The 22,841-nt window shown below is 38.4% G+C and overlaps 1 protein-coding gene across 1 annotated transcript in view; it reads left to right on the top strand.

Moving 5' to 3' along the window:
* The first annotated feature begins 9,320 nt into the window (after window positions 1-9,320).
* Vps4b (vacuolar protein sorting 4 homolog B) overlaps window positions 9,321-22,841 on the top strand; it is a 28,260-nt gene continuing 14,739 nt past the window's right edge. Inside the window, exons 1-3 of the mRNA XM_004638258.3 lie at window positions 9,321-9,595; window positions 19,833-19,944; window positions 21,023-21,179. Coding sequence (XP_004638315.1) covers window positions 9,569-9,595; window positions 19,833-19,944; window positions 21,023-21,179 — 296 coding nt within the window. The 5' untranslated portion in view covers window positions 9,321-9,568. The remainder of the gene's footprint in view (window positions 9,596-19,832; window positions 19,945-21,022; window positions 21,180-22,841) is intronic.

Raw genomic sequence — 22,841 nt, forward strand, 5'->3', positions numbered from 1 at the left:
TCGCTAAAAAGACAAGCCTTTGGAATTTTTCCAGAGCAAAAATATATGAAGTAGAGAAGCAATTATTTCAGGCTTCATCAAATGTACCTGCCCTGAGAACATGATTCTCAGCAGTAACTGCATTTCTAAGGCTAAGGAAGCCCTTTACTGTTGAAGAGTTTTTCCCACCTGCTGCTAAGATCTGTTGTGAACTTTTAGGAGAGGTTAATATTAAAAAAGTAGCTTTCAGCTTACACCATAAATAGATGAGTTGAAGAAATAGCAGAGGATTTGGAGGCACACTTGTTAGAAAGAATCAATGTCACCATGGTATACATTCAGGTTGACAAGTCTACTGATGCTGACAATAAGGCAACAATGCTTGGTTTTGTGTAATATATTTTTAGGAAGATATTGATGAAAACGTTATATGTTATGTATGCTTTTGTTGCCTACCAATGACACAGCTTCAGAGTTATTCAAATCTTGGAATTGTTACATATAGGAAAGCTGGACTGGTCATGTCATGTGGGAGGGCTGCCATAGTGACATTTCTATTTTTTCTACTGGGGTCAAAGAAGTTTCTTCTGAATGTGAGTCTATATGCACTGTCATCCATACAGAAATGCTGGGAAATAAAGAAATATTATCTGAATATAAAAATATTTTGCAGAGTGTACTTAAAATTATCAACCACATTAAAGTATATTCCCTTGACTCTGTTCCTACAGATCTGTAAAGAGACAGACACAGAGCACATATATCTTCTCTCCTACATAGAAGTAAAATGAGTTTCTAAAGGAAGATCTCTTGCCAGAGTTTTTGAGTTATAAAGGCACTTCACAGACTTCTTTTCACAAAATAGTCACAAATGGCACCACATTTCAGTAATACAGAATAAGTCACAAAATTTGCTTGTTCATGTGACATATTCAACCTACTCAACAAAGTCAATCTGTCACCTCAGGGAAAACAGCTGTGTTCAAGTTGGCAGATAAAGTAGATGCATTAAAATCCAGACTGGAATGTTAAGGGTAACAAATGAACACTAGGATTTTTTACATGTTTCAAATATTAACAGAGATTTTTCAAGGAAACTGATTTCTCCCTACTGGTACACAATTACCTGTCAGTTTTCAAGAGTTTGAGCATCAAAAGTTCACAAATTGGGAATGAAATGATCCATGGCCTATTTGTTAATAAGCCAGATGAATCAATTTTGTCCAAAATAAAAGAAGATCATCTGAGCTTGCAAATGACAGTGGCCCTAAAAGTACATTTGTGAAAGCCAACTAGATAGCTCAGCAGAGTAAAGCACCTGCTTAGGCAGAGCGCAGGGACCAGGACTAGATAGCCAGCACCACAAGCTGTGCCAGCTCCAGCCCCACCCCTGGGATGTGCTCAGACAGTGATTGAGACTGGGCATTGTGGTGCATGCCTGTAATCCCAGTGCTTGGGAGGCTGAAAACAGGAGGACCACTACAAGTCTGATCTACGTAGTGAGACCCTGTATACCCTGTACTAAATACATTTTTTAAAAAAGAGTAAAACAAAAGTACATTTGTGATAACTTCAAATATATATATATATATATATTCTAAATTAAAGTCAAGGCAGAATATCCTGTGATATTCTCAGCAAAAATTTTGAGCACTGATAAGCCTAAATCCTTAATCCAGTGCCTTAGACCACTTGGCCACGCTACCTTTGATAAGCCTAAATCCATTTCCAACACTCTTATCTCTGTGAAGCAGGGTCTTCTCCAATGACAGCAGTCAAAATGAATTTATGGAATGCACTGGATATAAGTAAGAAACTTCAGGCATCATTGTCCCTCATCATCCCTAGATGGGACCAACCATTCTATTTTAGGAAAACAAGGCTGGACACCCACTGTTTGTGCATTATGGTGACTTGTATAATTATTACAAAGTAATAATACATATAATATTCACAATAAATGCAATGCACTTAAATCATCTCAAACCCGGACCCTAGTCCTTGGAAAAATTCTTCCACAAAGCTAGGACTGATGCCAAAAAGGAAGGAGACTGCTGCCCAAAAAGGAAGGAGACTGCTGCCTTCTATCTCCTTGCCTGTGTGATCAGCAAGGAAGAAAGGCTGCTTGATCCTCCAACCCATGGATTATTGAAATTATTGTGTTGGTTCTGGGCTCCATCTCTGTTCACAAGTTTACTGAGTCTTCATATAAATAAAGTAAATAGCAATAAGTGGGAATGGCTGGGCCTTTAAGGTACCTGGGCACATTCAGAGACCTGTATGGCACAGGAGATGGCCAAACAGGTTTCCAGCTTGATGAGTCACCTCTTTCGTAAGATCAGTCCTGACAGCACTTTGCCTGCCTGATAGTGCTATAGGTCATGGAGGAGCCAGCAACTCAACAAGCAGAGACCTGATATCTGGGTGTACATGGGTGGCTTGCAGAGCCTGCCTCAATATTGTGCGTTTCTTTTTAAATGGTCTGTTGGACTGAGGTGTATTCAGTCCTGGATGGGCTACATGGCAGACCCTTCAAAGGCTGGATGCACAACTGCTACCTGTGACCTCCCTCATTTCTAAAGTCCTTCATCACAACAAGGAAGCTTCATTTTGTTCCATAAAACTTGATTATTTAAGTACAAACATATGGGGAATAAGAGAAGAGGGAGCTACGAAAGTGAATAAGATGAAGTCTTAGCACTTGGGGGTTTTACAATCTAAATGGAAGAACTATGTCAATGAGACTAACAATATTTTTCTGCATGTTAGGGGAGGGTCTACAGGGTGTTCAGGGCCTCACTACTAAATCAGACTCATAGTGATCTGCCTGTTTACAGCCTCCCAAGAGCTGGGATTATAGGTGTGTGCCACCACGCCCAGTTTCAATTGCCATCTCAGTATGCCCCAGGGGTGGGGTCAGCATGGCAGGCCTGGGAATTGAACCCCCAGCCCCTGTGCCTACTTGCAGGTGCTTTAATCCACTGAGCTATTTGGCCAGCCTTCTAACAATATTTTAACATGTACACTGGGCCAGGCATTTGTTGGGCACTCAACACATCTAAAGATAATTCAAGTCTGAAGTGCAGGGTTGAGAAACATTTCAGAGGTTTCTTGAGGAGGTAACAGTGTAAGACGTCCTTTCATTTAACACGTTGAACGGGTGAAAGCAATTGACAGTGTGTTATAATTTATGTGTAGTTGTCCCCACAAAGCCTCATGCAATTATGGGGTGGCTTCTAGAGGTTGTCAGTAATTCATGATCCAATACTGGGATTATGGGTGTGAGTGCTACACCTTCATCCTGAATGCAATGTAAGGGAGAGAGAGAGAGAGAGAGAGAGAGAGAGAGAGAGAGAGAGAGAGAGGTAATAGACTGGCAGAGTGGATTAGGAAGCAAAATCCAAAACTATGCGCTGCTTTACTATTTTCTGTCACCATGAGCTGCTGCCCTCTGCCATGTGCCATTCTGCCTTGAAGCCAGATGCATATGGACTGGAACCTGTATAAAATGTGAGATAAATAAACCATTTCCTCCTTAATTCTGTGTGTTAGTTATCTTGTCCCAGCATTGAGAGCAAACTGAGATATGGTGTTTAACCTAATTCTAAGAGACAAGAATGTAGGAACTGTGCTCCAGGAATGGGGTCTACCCCACTTGGTTCTGCATGCCCTGTTTCCTAAACTACACCACCATTTTCAGGAACCTGCTCCATGATCTTCTCTCCTCCTCTTCTCCTGGACCCACTCTACAAATCCATTTTCCTAAATCCAGCACCTCAGTCAATCACAACTCTTGCAAGAAAGACCATACATTCAGGGATGGTGATACATTCCTGCAAGCCCAGCACTGGGGAGGCTGAGGCCAGGAGGTCACTGTGAATACAAGGTCAACATGGGCTACTTAGGGAGTTCATGACCAGCTTCAACTACATACTAAGCAAGAGTGCCTCAGAACAACAAGAACAACAAAGGCAGGGAGAAGGGGTGGGAGAGCAAAGAAAACTTTGAACAAGATCTACTGCCACAGAATAAAGTCAAAACTCCTTATTAAATAAATGCCAGCCTTCCTAGAATATGCCACATAACTTATCTGTGCCTTTATTCCTATTGCTTAAAATTTTGAAATTCTCCTTAAATGACACCTTCCCTAAGACATGCTTAATCACTTGGTCAGAATTAAGAGCTTTCCTTAGTAGCCACATGGTACATTCTGATATTCTAGTATTTATCACACACAATCTTCCTCTGAGATTGAATTTGGAATCAGATAGCCTAGATTCAAACTTCAACTCTGTCATTTGAGCACTCCGTGTATTAGAGAACTCCTGATTGGAGGCTCTGCTTCTTCATCAGTAAAAATGGAACACTTACCATGTGCCTCACAGAATTGTAGATAATGTACAAGGAAGGCCTTGTAAACAGTTATTGGGCAACATGTTTACACTGACATTTTAAACACAAAAGATAAAGTTTCTATTCCACTACAACATAAGGCCCCAAACAGAGAACAGGGATTTTCTAGAAGAGTTGCATAGGTATATAGAGAGAATTCTCAGGGCCAGGGATGTAGCTCAGCAGCATAAGCACCTGCCTGGAAAGTACAAGGTCCTGAGTTTGATACCCAGTAATAAAAAAAAAAAAATGTTTTTTAAATCCCATATGCCCTTTACCCAACTCCCCCTAATGCTAACCTTTTAACCTTGGTACATTTATCAAAACTAAAAACATTGATATTGGTATAAGACAGGGGCTAAACTACAGAATATATTCCCATTTATATCTGTGTTTCAAGTGTCCCTTTTCTGCTCTAGGATCTAATCCAGAATCCACACTACATCTAGTTGTTAATGTTTTTCAGCATTCTCCAATCCATGCCATTCCTCAGTTGTTCCTTGTCTTTCATGACCTTGACTTTTTTTTTTTTTTTTTTTTTGTGGAACCGGGGATTGAACTCAGGCCCTTGCGCTTGCCAGGGAAGCACTTATTCCACTGAGCACTGAGCCATCTCCCCGGACCCAAATGAATGGTTTTCGTTTGTTTGTTTGTTTGTTTTTGTTGTTGTTGTTGTTTTGGCAGAACCGGGGATTGAACTCAGGCCCTTGTGCTTGCCAGGAAAGCACTTATTCCACTGAGCCATCTCCCCGGCTGACCTTGACATTTTTGAAGAGTATAGTTCAGGTGTTTAGAAGTAGAAAACCCTTCAAGGTGGAATTTTCTTATGTTTTCCTATGTTTATACTGAGGTTATAGATTTGGGGGAAGATTACTACAGAGGTGATGTGCCCCTTTCATTGCCCACAAGAGGTATATCATTATGACTTATTACTGATAAGGGATTTTTGACTGATTCATATCCAGTGTCTGAAATAGATGGCTTATGATGGTAACTAATAAATCCCAATTAATTATTTTATCTATCCTGTCTCTTCCACTAAATCTTAAACTCCTATACTTCAAGAAGCATACTGTATACATCTTCATAGTTTCCAGATCCCTAGTTTTCCTGATGCTGATCTCTTGTATTTAGTTTCAGTAAATATTTAAGGATTGAGGTACTGGGAGTGTGCTTAGTGGTAAAACCCATACTTAGCATGCAAGAGGCCTTTGGTATCATGCCCACAGCCAAAAAGAAAAAGGTTAGGAATAGAAAATTGGAGTCAGAATATATTTTTTGGCAAAATTATGTTTATTAGATAATCATTTGGAATCAAGTAACTGGTTTTAAGCAGCTCATATAAGTAGGTTAAGATTTAGGAAGAGGGGATTTGACTGACCTTGTCAGATACATAAGTGACATTTCTTGTTACATAGGTCTGGCTTTATCTTGGTCTTAAGCATCCAGAAGAAAAGTATAAAAACAATGTATAAAAAGTATAGCCACATTAATATGCTGAGCTGTAAGAGGCTCAAATCAACAACTTCTGACATTGCCAGTCATGTGGATAACCCACTACTATTATAGACTACTGGACTATATTGGATTATTTTGCTGAATTCATGCACCTACAATATTTAAATGGTAAGGGAATACCCATCTCTGACCAAACTAAACAAAAAAGGGATACAAATGAAGGACCATTTTGTATCTGTATATACAAAATAGTTAGGATAGATACACAGCTACTTTCTCTTAAGTCAATGAGAAGATTTGTACTAATAGTGTTTGGACAGGATATCATGTCTGCATCTTGTACTGTGAATAACTATTACAAAGACAACAATGTGCAATGCATTAATTATTGAAACTGTCCCACTAATTGGTTTTGAAACTGTCTCATTGCTATTTGTTTCTCAATAAAATTACAAATAAAAAAACAAAAAGAATAATGATCCTATGAAAACTGGTATTGTTAAGGAAAGCATTATTGCAAGTTGATCAATAAAATTTTTGTGACTTCTAGAGCTAAATAAAAAAATTTTCAAGCAATGTTAAAAAATAAAAAATAAAAGCTACAAAACTAAAAAAAAAGACTTAGGAATCCTCTGAAATGAATGCACACTTCTCAGATGAAATAAAAACAGTGAATAAGTACAAGAAAAAATGTTCAACATCACTGGCTATTTGAGAAATACAAATTCAAGCAACAATCAGATTCCTTCTCATTCCAGAAAGATTGGCTGTCATCAAGAAATCAACCAATAACAAACACTGGAGAGGCTGTAGGGGAAAAGGAATCTTTTTTCATTGTTGGAGGGACTGACAACTGATCCAATCACTATGGAATTTGCATGGGGAATCCTTAAAAAAAACCTGAAAGAATAAATTTCATTTGACCAACCTAGTTCCCTTTGTTATGGTTTGTGTCTAGTTGTACCCTCCAAAGCCTCATGTAGTCATGGGGTGGCTTCTAGAAGTTGTGATTAATTCCTGGTCCAATGTTGGGATTATGGGTGTGAATGCTGTACCCGTCCTTGGGCAGATAGCCTAGATGCAGCATAAGGAAGGAAGAGAAGCTGCCTCTCTGCTGCGGCTGCTCCTGCTGCTGCTCCTCCCTTTTTCGTCTGGCTGTCTTGCTGTTTTCTATCACCATGAACTGCTGTCCTGTGCCATATGCCACTCTGCCCTGGAGCCAGCCAAGTATGGACTGAAACCTCCACAAACTGTGAGCTAAATAAACTTTTCCTTCCTTAATTTTGGAAGTCAGTTATTTTGTCTCAGCAATGAGTGAAAAGTAAGACACCCTTCTCTAGATATATTCCCAAGAGCTAAAGATATCATACCACAGTGATGCATGTATATCCATATTAATACCAGTGCAATTCATAATAGCTACATTTTGGAAACAATATCAATAGATGAAAGGATCAAAAAATGTGGTTATTTACATACAATGAAGCACTATTCTGCCCACAAAGCAGGATAAACTTGAGACATTTACAAGAAAATGAGTGTAACTCAGACATGAGTTTAAATAACACATGGGGGGGCAGGGAGATGGCTCAGTAGAATAAGTGTTTGCCTGGCAAGCACACGGGCCTGAGTTCAATCCCTGGTTCTGCAAAAAAATATAAATAAATAAATAACACATGGCTTTGTTTATATGGAAAATTCAATGCACATAAAATATAAAAGACTGATAAGAAAAAAGTATTGTAATTCAATCCAATGTATCAAAAAGTGTACCTTGACTTAGTAAGTTGTCTTACACGTCCTATACATTCTTTGACCTATTACTCTGGTTTTCAATCTGTGTACATGATAACGAACTTTATAAGGTCTTATAAGGTAACTAAATGAACTTGATGCTGGAAAAAATAAAAGGGGACTGGAGGAACGGAAAAAAGGAAATTGAAATGTGTTATGTACCTGTACCAATCCCTTACAGTGAATGTATAATTACTATGTACAATAAGAAAATACTAATAAGTAAAAAAATAAATCAAGCCTCTAACATCAAAAAGGAGAATTATTAAGTATCCGTGATGTATTGGATATTCAAGGACCAAACATCAGCATTTTATAGAAGAGGTGTGAAGAACTAAGCTGCAAAGCAGCAGGATTTTAGTCTGAACCTGGATGGTGCTGATTTATCAATACCATTCTAAGGGAAATAAGAAAAGGAAGTTTACAATAGAAAATAATTAGACTTTTCTATGTATTTAGTACAGTGTATATCGGGTCTCACTACACAGATCCTTCTCCTAGTGATCCTCCCGTTTCCAGCCTCCCAAGCACTGGGATTACAGGTGCGTGCCATCACACCCAGTCTCAATCGCTCTCTCAGCTGGGGGTGGGGTAGGGTAGGGGAAGGCAAGCCAGGATTGAATCCAGTCCCTGCACTCTGCCTAAACAGGTGCTATAATCCACTAAACTATCTGGTAGGCCCGAAGATAATTATACTTTGGACGTACTTAATTTGTCACACATACAAAAAAAAAAAAAAAAGAAGAAGCCCTGTGATTTCTGAGAGTCACTAGTAAATGGTGGGCACAGGATGGTGTTAACTCTAGACCTAGATTTGAAGCCATTTCAAGGGTTTTGAAACTGAAGCACAGGAAGGAGGTAAGACAAATGAAATGTAACGAAAAGTGCATACAAGAAACTTTTCAAAGAAACTGCAGAACTGGAGAATGAGTGGGAAATGAAATGATTAAATATTTTGCTTTCCTTTCAGAAGGTTAACCGTGAGCAGAAGAAAACGGGGACTGCGTGATAGGATGGCTAAAAATGGTCTAATATCAGTTCATTTTTTTGTTTGGGGAGGGGCAGGACCTTACTCTGTTCAGGCTGGTCTTAATATTCTAATAGGCAATCTCACCCGGTGCATCACTTGGCCTCTCAAGCCATTCATTAAGTCTCCTTGTAAATATAACTGACATACTGGGCACCTCACCACGCTTCACCACCCTGGGAAGGGACCGTGATTGCCATTTCAGAAAGAGAGAATGGGGGCCGGGGAGATGGCTCAGTGGAATAAGCGCTTCCCTGGCAAGCGCAAGGTTCTGAGTTCAATCCCCAGTTCCTAAAAAAAAAAAAAAAAAAAAAGATAATAAAGAAAGAGAATGAAGAACAGAAATGAGACCGAAGATCCCAACCGGTGGATCTTAAAAGATTTTTTTTCCTCCATTCAAAAGCCTCGGGCCGACAAAACACGTACACGTGGTACGACAGGAGCAAGAGCCAATAATTCATTGTAAACTGTAAGAAATGGAGAGTGAAAAGAGAATTACGCCGCGCTTGAAGTCCGATTTGAGAACCCCATAACTTTGCCTGTAGTTCCACAACCCTGCCAGCACACCAGTGCGCCTGCGCGAAGTCTGACTTCCGCTTCGCGAGGGCAAGGGCTGGAGCGAGATGCACCCTGGGTGACTGTCGCGCGCGTGCTGATGACGAAGACGGAAGTGCTCTTGCCAGAGGCGGTGCCAGAGCCCAGAGGGGCTCAGAGTTGCGGAAGTTTTATGAGAAGGGTCAAGCGGCCGGTGGAGAGCAGTGTTGTTTCGCGATTTCCGCTACGGAGGTCGTCGTTTGAGGTCTGAAAGACGTCAGTCTTCTTAGGTTTGCGACAGCAACACGGGAGCGATTCGAGGTTGCTGCTGTTGGCGCTCCTCGCCCCTCGTTGGTCCCCAGGGAACCGCCTCGGCTTTCCACGATGGCGTCCACTGGGGGCAACCTCCAGGTATAGCTGCACATCTCGCGCCCCCCTGAAAAGCCCGCGGAGGGGAGACGCGAGGACTGGGGTGGGGGCGGGGAGGAGGAGGAAGCGGCCGCGCCCCTGGCTGGACGGAAGAGGGCGGGGTGGGCGCAGCCGCAGGTGGGAGGGTGGGTGCCTTCGCACCAAGGGTCTGTTGGGCCCAACCACGGGGGTCTCCGAGCCGCTGCCCCGGTGAGACCCTTGATGTGGGTGAGGCTTTGAAAACGAAACGGGACTCGGAGCTGAAGTCAAACGGGTTAGACGCTCCAATCCGTACAAGAAAGAAAGAAAAAACGTCTTTGCATAACTATACAAGGGCAGCTAAAAATAGGGTAGTTGTAGTTTTGTCTTCATTTTTCAACCCTAGATTGCAAAGCATTTTCGAGCTGTCAGGTGAGCAGCAATATGCGCATCCCTGGAATCCTCAGATTGAGTCAGCCTACATACAATCTCCATAAATTCATTGAGCGTATGTGTTATGTGTACTCCCAAGCTGTAAGATCGAGTTGTTTTTTTAAACTCCTTTATAGCTCCTCTTCCCCACCCCTTATCTACAAGAGCACTGTTCTTGTACGTAAAAAGAAAAAAAAATTGAATTGTAGAATTATAAACTTAAACGTTCTTTGTGGAACAGAATTCATTGAGGATGTAAAGTATTGTGTTTAATCTCACGTCCACAATGGATTTCAGCCTCTAGTAGTGGCTTGCCTCCTGAACTGACAACCCAGCAAGTCAGTTTGGGGCAAAAGAACTGTCTGAGATACATACATTGAATTTTTGCTTTGAACTTCCGGCAGTTTGTCAAACAGGTATTTAATGAGTGTCTGGTACAGGTAACCTAGAATAATTAAATCTGAAGAAAACCACTTGTAGTTGAGTCCTTTAAACAGCGGTCAGGCTTTCACAGAAAAGAACGGGAAAAGCAGCTTGTTTGGGGCCTTATCTTGAAAATCGACCTAGAAGATTATGACTGTAAAAGTTTTATTTCTTCCACAAAATATTATGATTGCAACTATGACTCATTTCCTAAAGATGAAGTTTGTTTTAACATGTGGCTTTTCCACAAAGATTGTGTTAATCCAGGACAACATTTTTCAGTTAATCTTTAGACTTTCTGTACCACCATTCTGGAGAGACTTCTTCAATAAATGTATTTGAAAATTTATTTGTCATTTGGTAAAGATAATTGTTTATTGAGTATGAAAGAAGATTTTGGAATATCTTGTCATTTTCATGTTTGGTTTATCAGTTAACTGGTTTTGTTCCTTAACGTTTCTTGTCCTCAAGAGGCTTTGTATGATTTGGGCCCTTCTACAACATAATTTTCATTCCTTTTCTGCTACCTTTCATCTGTAAGGTTAGCAATTTTGTTCTATAACCAAAATACATTGAACTTGAATTGGATTGTTAAGTGATTAGAGATTTATCAGTTGGAGATTGAGCAGTTATTAAAGGCAAAAGCAGGAGAGCTGTTGAGTTATTTTATTAGTGGTCAGTTCATGTTTGCTTTCTCATTTAGCCATTTCAAATTTCTAACTTAGGATATTTGGATGAAGAGTGATCATATAATGGTAACTTTCTCACTGAACAAAGCAGAATTCCCTAGCCAGATGCCTAAAGTCTGGGGCAATAAAGATAAAGTCAGAATTAGAGGGTAATGTGGGTGGGCAGCAAGGAAGGGTGATCTTATTCATAAGAGAACGAATGGGAAATGCTTCATGGAGGATATGTTGTGATTTCAGATTGAACACAAATAATTGTCTGCTCAGTGTTTGATGTGATCTCTTTTAATCCTCAAAACTACAAGGTGAATGTTATTCCGGTTTCACAGTATTAGAAATTTAAGTATATTTAGGTTATGGTGTGACCAAAAATATACAGTTCATTAGTGCTGGTAACTTTGAATCCTATTTTTCTGCTACTGGTCTATGGTTTTTTCATTACAAAATTTTTTCTTAATCAGAAAAGTTGAATGCTTTACAGGCATAAAAGAACAAGTTATGTTTCAGTGCAGAAGCATAATAAACCTTTACAGAGGGTTGAGAGTATTATAGCATGAAGTAGAACTTAAAGTTTACTCAGTCTTAAATATTTATTGTTTTTTATGTCACATATTATGAATCTTGAGAAATGTATCTAATGTGACATCATACGTATGTGATATATATGTGTGTTTGTGTGTGTATCAGTCGTGACCTCAGATGGCCTGTGTTCTGTGTTGAAACAGACACAAAATGACTGATAGAATGCAATGTGATCCTTGGAATTACATACAGGAGAAAGCAGAAATCTGTAAGCCATGTAGGTCAGGGTAACACCCTGGGGTGTTGTGGAGGGCTTTGCAGCAAGAAGACCCAAGAACTCCACTGAGTCCTAGAGAAGCTAGAGTTTTACTGGGAGACAGTGGCATAGGGTCTTCCAGGTGGCAAGTACACTATCCATATACATAGGCATGCCATCAGAGTGAGTGATCTATGTTGTGCCAGTAGCGTGGTTAAGATGGGAACACAGTGTGCAGGTGGGAGAAAAAGCTGAAGAGTTGAAGCCACATGGTGAAGAGCTTCATGCTCCACTCACAAATGATTGGTCGTCATCCTGCTGTAAACAGGGCGTCACAGAAGGGTTCCAAACTGTAGAATGCTCACACTTTTGTTTTAGAATCAAAGAGAACACTAAACTCGTAGCAAATTTGGGTATAGGCAGACTAGTTAGAAGTACTAAGCCCTTATGCTGGGAAATGGTGACTGGCCAAATTAGGATAGGATCTGTTTGAATAAAGACTTGATCAGAGAAAAATTGGAGATCTTTAGGTATTTAACTATAGCCACAATTAAAAAGTGAGGGAGGAGGGGAATCTGAGTTTTCTCCTAGATTTCAGGATTGGATATTTGAGTGGATGGAAATTAGTTCCCAAGATGCAGAAAGGGGGAAATTGTGGAAAGGAGCAAAATAAATTCAATTCTGAACTTGTTTAATTTGAGATGTTTATGAAGAAAAACTAAAATGCCCAGTAAGCATTGGGGTACAGATGAGTGGAACTGAGTGGTGACGTGGAACTGGCATGAGTGGGCTCAGTTGAACATAAAGATTTAGACATTCTTAACATAAAGGTAATAGGAGAGGTTGTGAGCGTAGAAGAGTTTATAGACCCTCGGAGAGTTTATAGAATGAGTAAAAAAAAGGACCAGAATGAAACCCTATGGAATATAGACTACTTTTGAGACACAAAATGAAACCTGAAAAAGAGTCATTAGTCTGGAATAAGAATAGTGAAAAGATGACCAAGGAATGAGAGAATTACCAGGGTATTTTGTTACTAGTGTTAAGTGCTGCAAAGATAAGTATGATGTTTGGCAATTAGTCAAGAAAGAATTGCTGGGAGAGGCATAGTTCAACAAACCAAGGCAGGATAGTGGTACTTCTTGACATTTTGCTGTGGAGGTTTTGAGATGGTACAGTGGTAGTTAGGATTCCAGCGACTGGAGAGAGTTTGTATGCTTTCCTGTGGATTTTGTAGATATGAGCCTAAGATAAGTTTAAGCACATTTTTTCTCCTTAGAAGGACCCAGCTAAAAAGTGAAAGGGAACAAGAGCAGAGTGGCATGTCATTGACAGAGTTCATGTCAGAGAGGAAAGCAGGGGTAGCCTCCAGAGCACATATGAAGAATTATGGGGGGTAGACAAGTCTGGTCTTCTTTTCTTCTGGAATTTACTGTTTCCCATGGTTTTCTGGGGGTAGGTATACTATGGTCTCCTTATTGGAAAAAGATAGACCCAAGTGTTCTTAGCTTTTATGCTTATTATTTTGATACCTGTATTCTGACTGAGCCTAGAGTAATGAAGTTACTTGGTCTTCTCCTAGGCATTATACTGGAATTGTACCCAAGTGTGAAGAAAAGAGATATTAACCCCATATACACATGGAGCTTACATTCTAGAGAGAATGACCCCCCCCAAAAAAAAAAGAAAACCCACAGGCATGCACACACTGATACCACACTGATTTTTAAGTACAAGAGTGATGTGAACAGCTCTGTTTTAAAAATGGAATAAATTTGTGAGTCAGAAACCTTAAACTGTTAAAAAACATCGCATGTAAGGAGGGAGTAAAGCAGGGAAGTAAGCCCCAGCCTGAACCCTAATGAACATACAGAGCATGATTAAAATATGTGGTAAATGTTTAGAAGTGTTTGATTTAGAATAAAAGACATGTTGTGGGTCAGGGCGGTAGCTCCTGAGTTCAATCCCAGTACCACCAAAAAAAAAAAAAAAAAAGATGTTGCCACTAATCCCTATTAGAATACTCTCATTTACTTCAAATACTAATTTCATCATTCTTGATACTTTCTGGTGCTTGCTTCGGCAGCACATACTAAAATTGACTCTTTCTGCAGCAGTTCAGAAACCCTGTGCCTATATGAGGTATGCTAAAAAATGTGAATGTTGCTGCCTAGTGCCATCCAGTGAATACATAGGCAGTGTCTTAAAGACATTTTAGTGTGTGGTTGTCCAGCTTATTCTCTGGGCTTATTATTTTGCAACTTCCAGCCCTTCCTCAAAGTGAAAGTCACCATGAAAATAAACATTTTGCATTAGTTTAGGACATCAAGATAGCCATGAAATCAGAGGTAAAGGCAGTCACAACCGAGGGCTTCCAGAACTGTTGCAGAAAGTGGCAAGAACAAGAAGTACGTTTGAAGAGCAGCATGTTAAGAGAGCTTAATGGCAGTGTATTTTTTACTGTATGCATTTTCAAATTTAAATGCTCAGTATATTTTTCAATCACACCCTGTATTTCAGTATTACATAGAAAAGCAAGAATCATTAAAGGAGAAAAGGACCTTCCAGAAAGGTAGAAAGAAAGTCAGGAGTCAGCAGAAAACAGTGTCAATAAGAAGGAAATGATGGGTTTTGTAGAACATTGTCAAAAAATCAAGCCGAAGGCAGAATTAGTCTTTGGATCTGGCATCATAAAGAGCCTTGAGAGGCTGGTGAGATAGCTCAGCAGACTAAATTGCCTGTTTATGCAAGCATGGGGACTGTAGTTCTGTCCTCAGCATCACATGCTGCGCCAGCCCCACCCATAGGGCAGGCTGAGCTGGCCACAGAGTCTGGGCGTAGTAGCATACGCCTGTAATCCCAGTGCTGGGGAGGCTGAAAACAGAAGGTTCATTGTGAATCTGAGTTGTGTAGTGAGACCCTGCAACAACCAGATATGTAAAAGAGTGAGCCTTGATAGGAGTAGTTACACTTATGTGAAACGATAAGAGGGGAATCCGTTGTGATTTGTGCTGTAAAAGTAGAGAACCAGAAACTGTACTGAAAGGTGTTTTGGTGTCAAATAAGTCATTTGAAGGTGATCTACTTATGTGTAATGGCAATAGCCAGTGTAGATGGCAGAAATGCAGGAACCAAAAGGATTTTAAGAGCAGTAGAGGATTTTTCAGTTGTTTGGCAGTGTATGCCCATCACCTGCCAGCACCATTCGAGGCTATGGAGCTCCATGTGAAGTTCTGTCCTTGCATAGTTTACCTTAGGAAAATAGCTGGCCAGTAAGTGAAGAAATGTGTAAATATAATGATATTAGTAGGGTTAGAGACTTCTGGAGCAAGGGTATATCAGAAAGCAAGGATGGAGCACTGCCTTTGATAAATAAGATTAGACAGTACCTGTCTGAGGACTTATCAGTTGAAGTAGGACTATGGGAGTGATCTGTAGTGCTCAGGCTGCCTGAATGGCAGGAGGACTGGGAGTGATTTGAAGTGAGATCCAAATATAACTAGATCATATAAGACCATGCAGCTCATGCACTGGCATTTGGATTTTATGATTTTCAGGGGGGATCCTTTTTGTGCTCTGGTATAGCAAGTGTGGTAGCAGGCTCACTGACCACAAGACCAGTTAGTAATTTTAATGTATGAAAACATATTAAAATAAGGTAGTAGAAATAGAGTAAAGTTTATATTCCAAAAGAATAATTTGCTATGCCAAATTATACAGGCCATGTTAATTTCATTTCCATTGAAGAATCCTAACAAGGATGAAATGACGCATTCATCAGAGAAAAACGAATTTTTGAATGTTTTGATGTGCCATCCAGTACCATAGCTACATGTGGCTAGTAGTTTCCATTTTGGGCACTGCGAACACAGACATTTTCATGGTCAAAGGCTGGTTTAAATGATGTACTGTAATTGGTACAGTTTGGAGCTAGATATTAAGGCCAGATGAACACTAAAGTAGATGAATAATACAGTACCTGACTACTACAATAAGAGTTATGAATGAGTGGCTAGATAAGTGAGTGGCACAGCATTGCAAAACAATCTGAGAAAAAAGTTATAGTCAGAAAAGAATTTCTTCTGCTGCATGGCTTAGCCACTGAGCCTTTGGGATGCATTTTATGAGACAAGTCTTAACTAAGCACCAATTGACCACATTGTGAGTCCACTTTTTATATACTATCCAGCTAATAAAACTTAAAATGTTTTCTTTGCAGGTAGACTAGCTGTACTGTAAAGTATGTAACTATTGCATTTTATTCTAAAATACCATTTATCTTCCTGCTGTAACAAAAGAAGTGTGGCCTTCCAACAAGAGGACTAATTTTTCCATTTATAGATTTCATCCCATCCATAGGCAACTGCTTCATAATTAGTATTCTTGGGGAAAAGGAGGAGAAGAGGACATAAAAAGAATTAAGATACGTTATATGTAGGACTGGCGAGATAGCACAGCAGACTTAAGTGTCTGTTTAGGCGAGCACAAGGACTAAGGGTTCAATCCTGACACCCATGCCACACCAGCCATGTTTGCCACCAAGTCTGGGCATGGTAGTACATGCCTGTAATCCCAGCACTGGGGAGGCTGAAAACAGGATCACTATGAGTCTGAGCTGCGTAGTGGGATTCTGTACCAAATACATAAAAAAATTAAAAGATATGTTCATGTACCAGCTTCCTATGAGGAATGTAATCATTATGTACTGCAAATATGTACTAATTTAAAAAAATATTTTATATATAAAGCAGACCTCAAAATATATTCTTCAAAATATATTTTAATTAGTACATATTTGTGTAATTAGTACATATATATTATTTTTATATATGTTTGGCTTTGGGATTGTTTAAATGATTTTTTTTTTAACTTTTATTTTGAGGCAGGGTTTTGCTGATTTGCTGAATTGTCCAGGTCAGGCTCAAAATGATGTTCTTTCCTCAAGTGTGTGTTCTTCTCCAATGCCCATTTCTGGATTGGGTCTTTAAATTTTGGGGCCCTAGTGTTTTTAGTTCTTTATAAATTCTAGAGAGCAAACCTTTGTCTGAATGCTTATTAAGATTTTTTCCAAATTTGTGTTTTGTCTTTTCACTCTGTTGGTAATTACTACAACATTTGTTTAAAAGGCCATCTTTTCTCCACTGTATGTTTTTGGCTTCTTTGACAAGAATCGTATGACTATATTTTTTTCCTGTGTCCTCTGTTCTATTTTATTGGTCTGTGTATCTATTTTTGTACCAGTACCTTGCTGGTCTTTTTGCTGTGGCTTTAAGTCTAATTTGAAATTAAGAACTGTGATACCAGCCATTTTTTTTTTTTTTTTTTTTTTTTTGTCCAAAGTTTTAGTGTTATAGATCTTTTGTGTTTTAGGATTTTTTTAAAAAAAATTTTATAAAGAACGGCATTGGAATTTTGATGAGTTTGCATTGAATTTATATATATTTTTTAAATGACCAGTTTAAAAATATTCTATTATGCCAGCCAAATAGCTTAGTGGATTAAAGTGCCTGTAAGCAGGAGCAGGGGCCTGGGGTTCAATTTCCCAGGCCTGGGCTGCCGCCCTGCCCCTTGGGGCAGGCTGAGATAGCAATTGAAATAGGGGCGTGATGGCACACACCTATAATTCCAGCTCTTGGGAGGCTGTAAACTGGTGGATCACTATGAGTCCAATCTAGTAATGAGACCCTAAACACCCTGTAGAGCCTTCCCTAAAATACAATAAATAAATAAATAAATAAATAAATAAAATATTCTGTCAATTCGTGAATATGGGATGTCTCCATGTTCTAATGTCTTTAATTTCTTTCCTTAGTGTTGTATAGTTTTCACTGTTCATGTCTCTTTACCTCTTTCATTAGTTTGATTCCATTTTTTTAAGCTGTTAATGGAATTGTTTTTCTGGCTTGTTTCTCAGCTACGTTATTGTTATATAGAAAAGCTATTGTGATAAAAGTGTTGATTTGTACACTTTTATTACCCATTGTCATATAAGTGTTATGATGTCTCAGCGCTGGTTTAATATGCATTTCTCTAATGCCTTACAGTCATTTTGCTGTTTAAATTATTTATACTTTAATTTTTCATATAAGAGAAACCATGCAATATTTAAGCTTGTGGGGTTCAGGGAGGTGGCTCAGTGGAATAAGTGCTTCCTGGCAAGTGCAAGGCCTGAGTTCAATCCCCGGTTCTGACACACACACACACACACACACACACACACAATTTAAACTTGTGTATCTGTTTACTTTACATGCACTTTGAGACAATTATCTTAAGTGTATTTCATTTGGTAACATCCATTAACATCTTTTGTCCATTTTGTATGTGGACTCTGTTGGGTTTTCAAAATTCATTATGTATTGTAGATTTATGTATTTATGTATTATAGTTCATTTTTGGATGTATTTTGAAGTAGCTCTCCCAGTCTGTAACCTGTTTTTTCTTTTGTTTTCTTTCTTTCTTTCTTTTAAATGTATTTAGTACAGGGTCTACAGGGTCTCACTACATAGACTGGACTCGTAGTGATTCTCCTGTGTTCAGCCTCCCAAGCACTGAGATTACAGGTGCATGGCACCAAGCCCAGTCTCAGTCGCCTTGTCAGCGTGCCCTGCGGGCAGGGCCGGCATGGCACTCCAGGGGCTTTAGTTCACTGAGCTATCTGGCCAACCCTTTGTCTTTTCAATTTTTTATTCGGATCTCCTACAGAACAAAAGTTTAATAAGGTTGAGTTTATTTTTTCATTTTATACATTATGCTTGATGCCAAATTTGATCCCTTTTTCCAAGCCCTAGATCCTGAAGATTTTTTCAAGTTTTATAGCTTTCTATGTTTAAGTGTATGGTTAGGTTTTACTTATTAGGAAATAGATTTAAATTAAATTGAGGTTTCCTTTTTGCTTGTGGATGGCCAGTTGCTCCAACACCATTTCCTTAAAAAACCTGTTCGATACTGACTTGCTTTTGCATCATTTTTGGGAATCAAGATGGATATATTTGTGAGGCTCTACTGTATTTAAAAAATAAAGATTACAAAAGTAGTTCATGTTTATTACAGATATTTAGATTTGAAAAAAGAAGGAAGTGAAAAATCAGTGAATACTTATTAAAGATAAGGGCCATTGTGTTTCAGATAGCTGGTGACACCTGAAATGTTGCAGCAGGCTGGTTATATAGACTGCTTGCTTAGCATGCTTAAGTCCTTAGCTTCAGTCTCCAGCTGAAAGGCATTGGGGGTTGAGGAGCTGGGCAATCTATCATAAACACATTCTCAGTTGTTAACATAAGTATCCTTTAAAACCTCCAGGATTGCTTACTACTAGTAGGGGAAACATGCAAAGAACATGCCAGTTATTTACCTATTCATCATGTACCAGTTATTTTGTTTTGTTATTTAAAAGACCTCTGTTTTATGTCTTTGCTAGGTAAGTAAAACCACAGTTTAAAAGTTTTGTGCTTTTTTCAAATTCTTGGTATTTCATAGCCCATTGTTTCTCAAGGGGTTTTACGCCATACATTTCTGTTATTGTCATATGCTATAGGTGTAACAGCATTTAGTCTCTTAGAATCTCTCAATGCTGTTTTTAATATGAAGTTTCACATCACTCAAGTTACTCTCGACTGGCTCAAATTTGCCTTTCGCTGTGTGAAAGTTGTGAGAATTTTAGTGAGTGGTACTAGATAAACTTGTATTCAGATAGCATTTATTTATATAGTAAATTAATTTGTATTTTACAAAGTAATTTACAACAAATTGCAGTTCTGGTTTGTTTTAAAGTTGCTTTTATTTTTAAAAAGAAATTTCTAGCCATCAGATGTAGCTCAGTGATAGAGTACTTACCTGGGTTTCATACCAAGTGCTATTTCCCCTCTCAAAAAAGTTCCAGTTTGATTATTTAAAGTTTATATTTTGGTTTTAATGTAAATATTTTGCATTTCTTAAACAGAAAGCAATAGATCTTGCTAGCAAAGCAGCACAAGAAGACAAAGCTGGGAATTATGAGGAAGCCCTGCAACTCTACCAACATGCTGTACAGTATTTTCTTCATGTAATTAAATGTAAGGTTATAGTTCACTTTTTTACTTAAAAAGGCTACAAGATTCTATTTTTTTATTTATGAAAAATTTTTTTGACTTTGTACATGTATAAGTTTATTGGTTTAATCATTTTATTTGACAATGGAATTGCACAAAATATTTATGAAAATTGATTGAAATACAAAACCAGATTTTAAGTCATCATTAGAAAAACAAACTTTCTCCTTTGAAGTGCTCAAATGTAGTAAATGAATGTGACAGTTACGATTATTAGTTTGTAGTTCCAGATATCTTAAAATGTCAGATAGTGTGTGGAAACTTTTTATTTTAACGATAACGTACTAAAGTATGTAAGATAAATACATGTCCAAAGCATATGTTTGAAAATGATCCTGTTTTAAAAAGATTGGGAAGCATTTATTTTACAAATACATATTGCATATTCATGTGGCAGGCACTACTTTTAAATATAACCCTAATAAAGGCCTTTATTTAGTACAATTATATGTTAGTGGTACACACCTGTGACATTTTCCATCACTGTATACTTTTTGAAATAAAGTTTAGGTAGATATTAATGGAAATGGTTAATACCACTTCTGTTTATCTTTTTATGTTTAATTTTTGATTAATACACTTTAGTTATATATATTAAAGGAATTAAATGTGATATATCAACATATTCTATTGTACAACTTTCCTTTATCTGCTTCTGTCCTTTCCCTATCTCTGATAATCCCTGTTCTATTACCAAGTTGTTTGTCATGATTAGTTTCATATCAACACAAAGCATTCAGCTGTCAGCAAAATGTAAGGGAAGAATATGAAATAAAATATTAAATAGTGTCTTCTTTTATATAGCATTAACTTAAAGTACTCTGCTGTCTTGTGAGATGTTTTGTAACTCAGATTCACTGTTGGTCTCCAAGCCTCTAAGGAAAAGAATAAAGAAGAGTTGATAACCACTGATTACAATGAGCTAGAGATCATCGTTTTTCCTTGTGCAAAATAGAATTTGCCTGTTTAAAAGAATACATCTAAGCTTAAACTTTTTTCTGCCAGATACTAATTGAAAAATCTCTCTCATTCACTTCAACAGATGAAGCACAGGGTGATAAAGCCAAGCAAAGTATCAGGGTAAAGTGTACAGAATATCTTGATAGAGCAGAAAAACTAAAGGAATATTTGAAAAAAAAAGAGAAAACTGCACAGAAGCCAGTGAAAGAGGGACAGTCAAGTCCAGGTGATGAGAAGGGGTATGTATTAAAAGTAGTAGGTTTTATTCTTCTGACTTTTCATTTTTGAAACAAATTTATTTTGTTTGAACCAGTCATTGACAAATCATGGGTAATGGGCCAAAGCAGACATACTGCCTGTTTTGGACAGTAAGTTTTGCTGGGGAACAGGTTCGCCCATTTGTTTGTTTACATTTCGTCATCTAAGGCTCATTGCCTCCTATTAAAGCAGAGTTGAGTGGTTGCAGTACAGACTGAATAGCTGCAAAACCTGAAATATATTCACTTTGTGGTCCTTCACAGACAAAAGTTTGCATCCCTACTTTACCAAGGTGAGGGGATAATATGTCCAAAAGAAACCTCCAGGACTGCTTGCTAGTAGTAGGGGAAATATGCATAAGAGTACCACTGAGCCACTGATGATCGTGTAATATTAAGGTTTAAATTATAAGAGTGATCCACAAAGGGACTGGGGAGATAGCTCAGCAGCTTAAGTGTGTGCCTGGCAAGTGCAAGATCCCAAGTTCAATCCCTAGTTCTAGAAAAAAAAAGAATGATCCACAAATTAACTCTTAGACTATATAGACAAGAAATAACTCTTAATAATGCAAGTAGATATACAAAAATTTTTGATGTAGACTTACATTGCATATGCTTTATGTTGTCATTGTAAAACAACACACCATAATTTTTAAAAGTTAAGACCCATTTTTGGAATATCTCCCTTTGTGGGTAATGTATCGCAGATGCAGAATTCTTTTATTTGATGTGTAATACACATGCCCAGTTCTGAGCTCAACGTGGGAAACATTTTAACCAGATCCTGTTTGACCTTTCTACTAACTGGTGCCGTGAATGGTTCCACGATACACACTCATAAGAAAATAGGATTCCGTGGTGGAATAATCTGTCCTCATGGGGTTTAAAAGTCATAAGGTGCCCATGAGCTTTAAAGAATGTCATGCAATTCATGCTGAAAATGGCACAAGTTCTTTAGATAACTAACTCCCTGTGGTCATGAGGAATGAAGTACCTTTTAGCTAATACTTTAGGTGATTTGTAGCTGCTACCTTAGACCATTGTGAAGGATATGAGGAATATAAGAATTAGGTTTGAATAGTTGCCACATGATAGAGTTTGAAAACAATTAGAAGGTCCATGTTATATTTTTATTTTGTTTGTTTTTTGCAGTACTCGCACTCAAATTTGGGACCTTGTGCTTGCCAGGCAGGTACTTACACCACTGAGTTACATCCCCAGCCCTAGGTTTTATATCATCTGTTCAAGATGCAGTCAGAGAGCTAGGGGGTTTCTCTAACACCCTAAGAATATTTATCTTTTGCAGCTACAAAATTGACATACCAAAACTCAGATCACACTTCTATCTTACAGATTACTGAATTTCAACTTTATGGTTTCTTGTATGAAATGACATTTAGTGTAAGACAAGAACTTCCAACATGGGAAGAATTCAGTTGACCTCAAGTTCTAGGGCCCCCAACTCTCACTGAGACACCTTCAGCAGCAGAAACATCCTGTCTTCCCGTCTGTTGAGGCTCTTCCAGTAATGACTTCTGTGATGGCTACCTTCATATGGATGCCAGTATTTTTTTCTGTTCTGAATAACAATCTCAGTTACAAAGGAAATTTATTATAGTCTATTACTTTATAGAATTTTAAGCC

This window comes from Octodon degus, unplaced genomic scaffold (assembly GCF_000260255.1).
Source record: "Octodon degus isolate 3935 unplaced genomic scaffold, OctDeg1.0 scaffold00097, whole genome shotgun sequence".
NCBI classification, from domain to species: Eukaryota; Metazoa; Chordata; class Mammalia; order Rodentia; family Octodontidae; genus Octodon; species Octodon degus.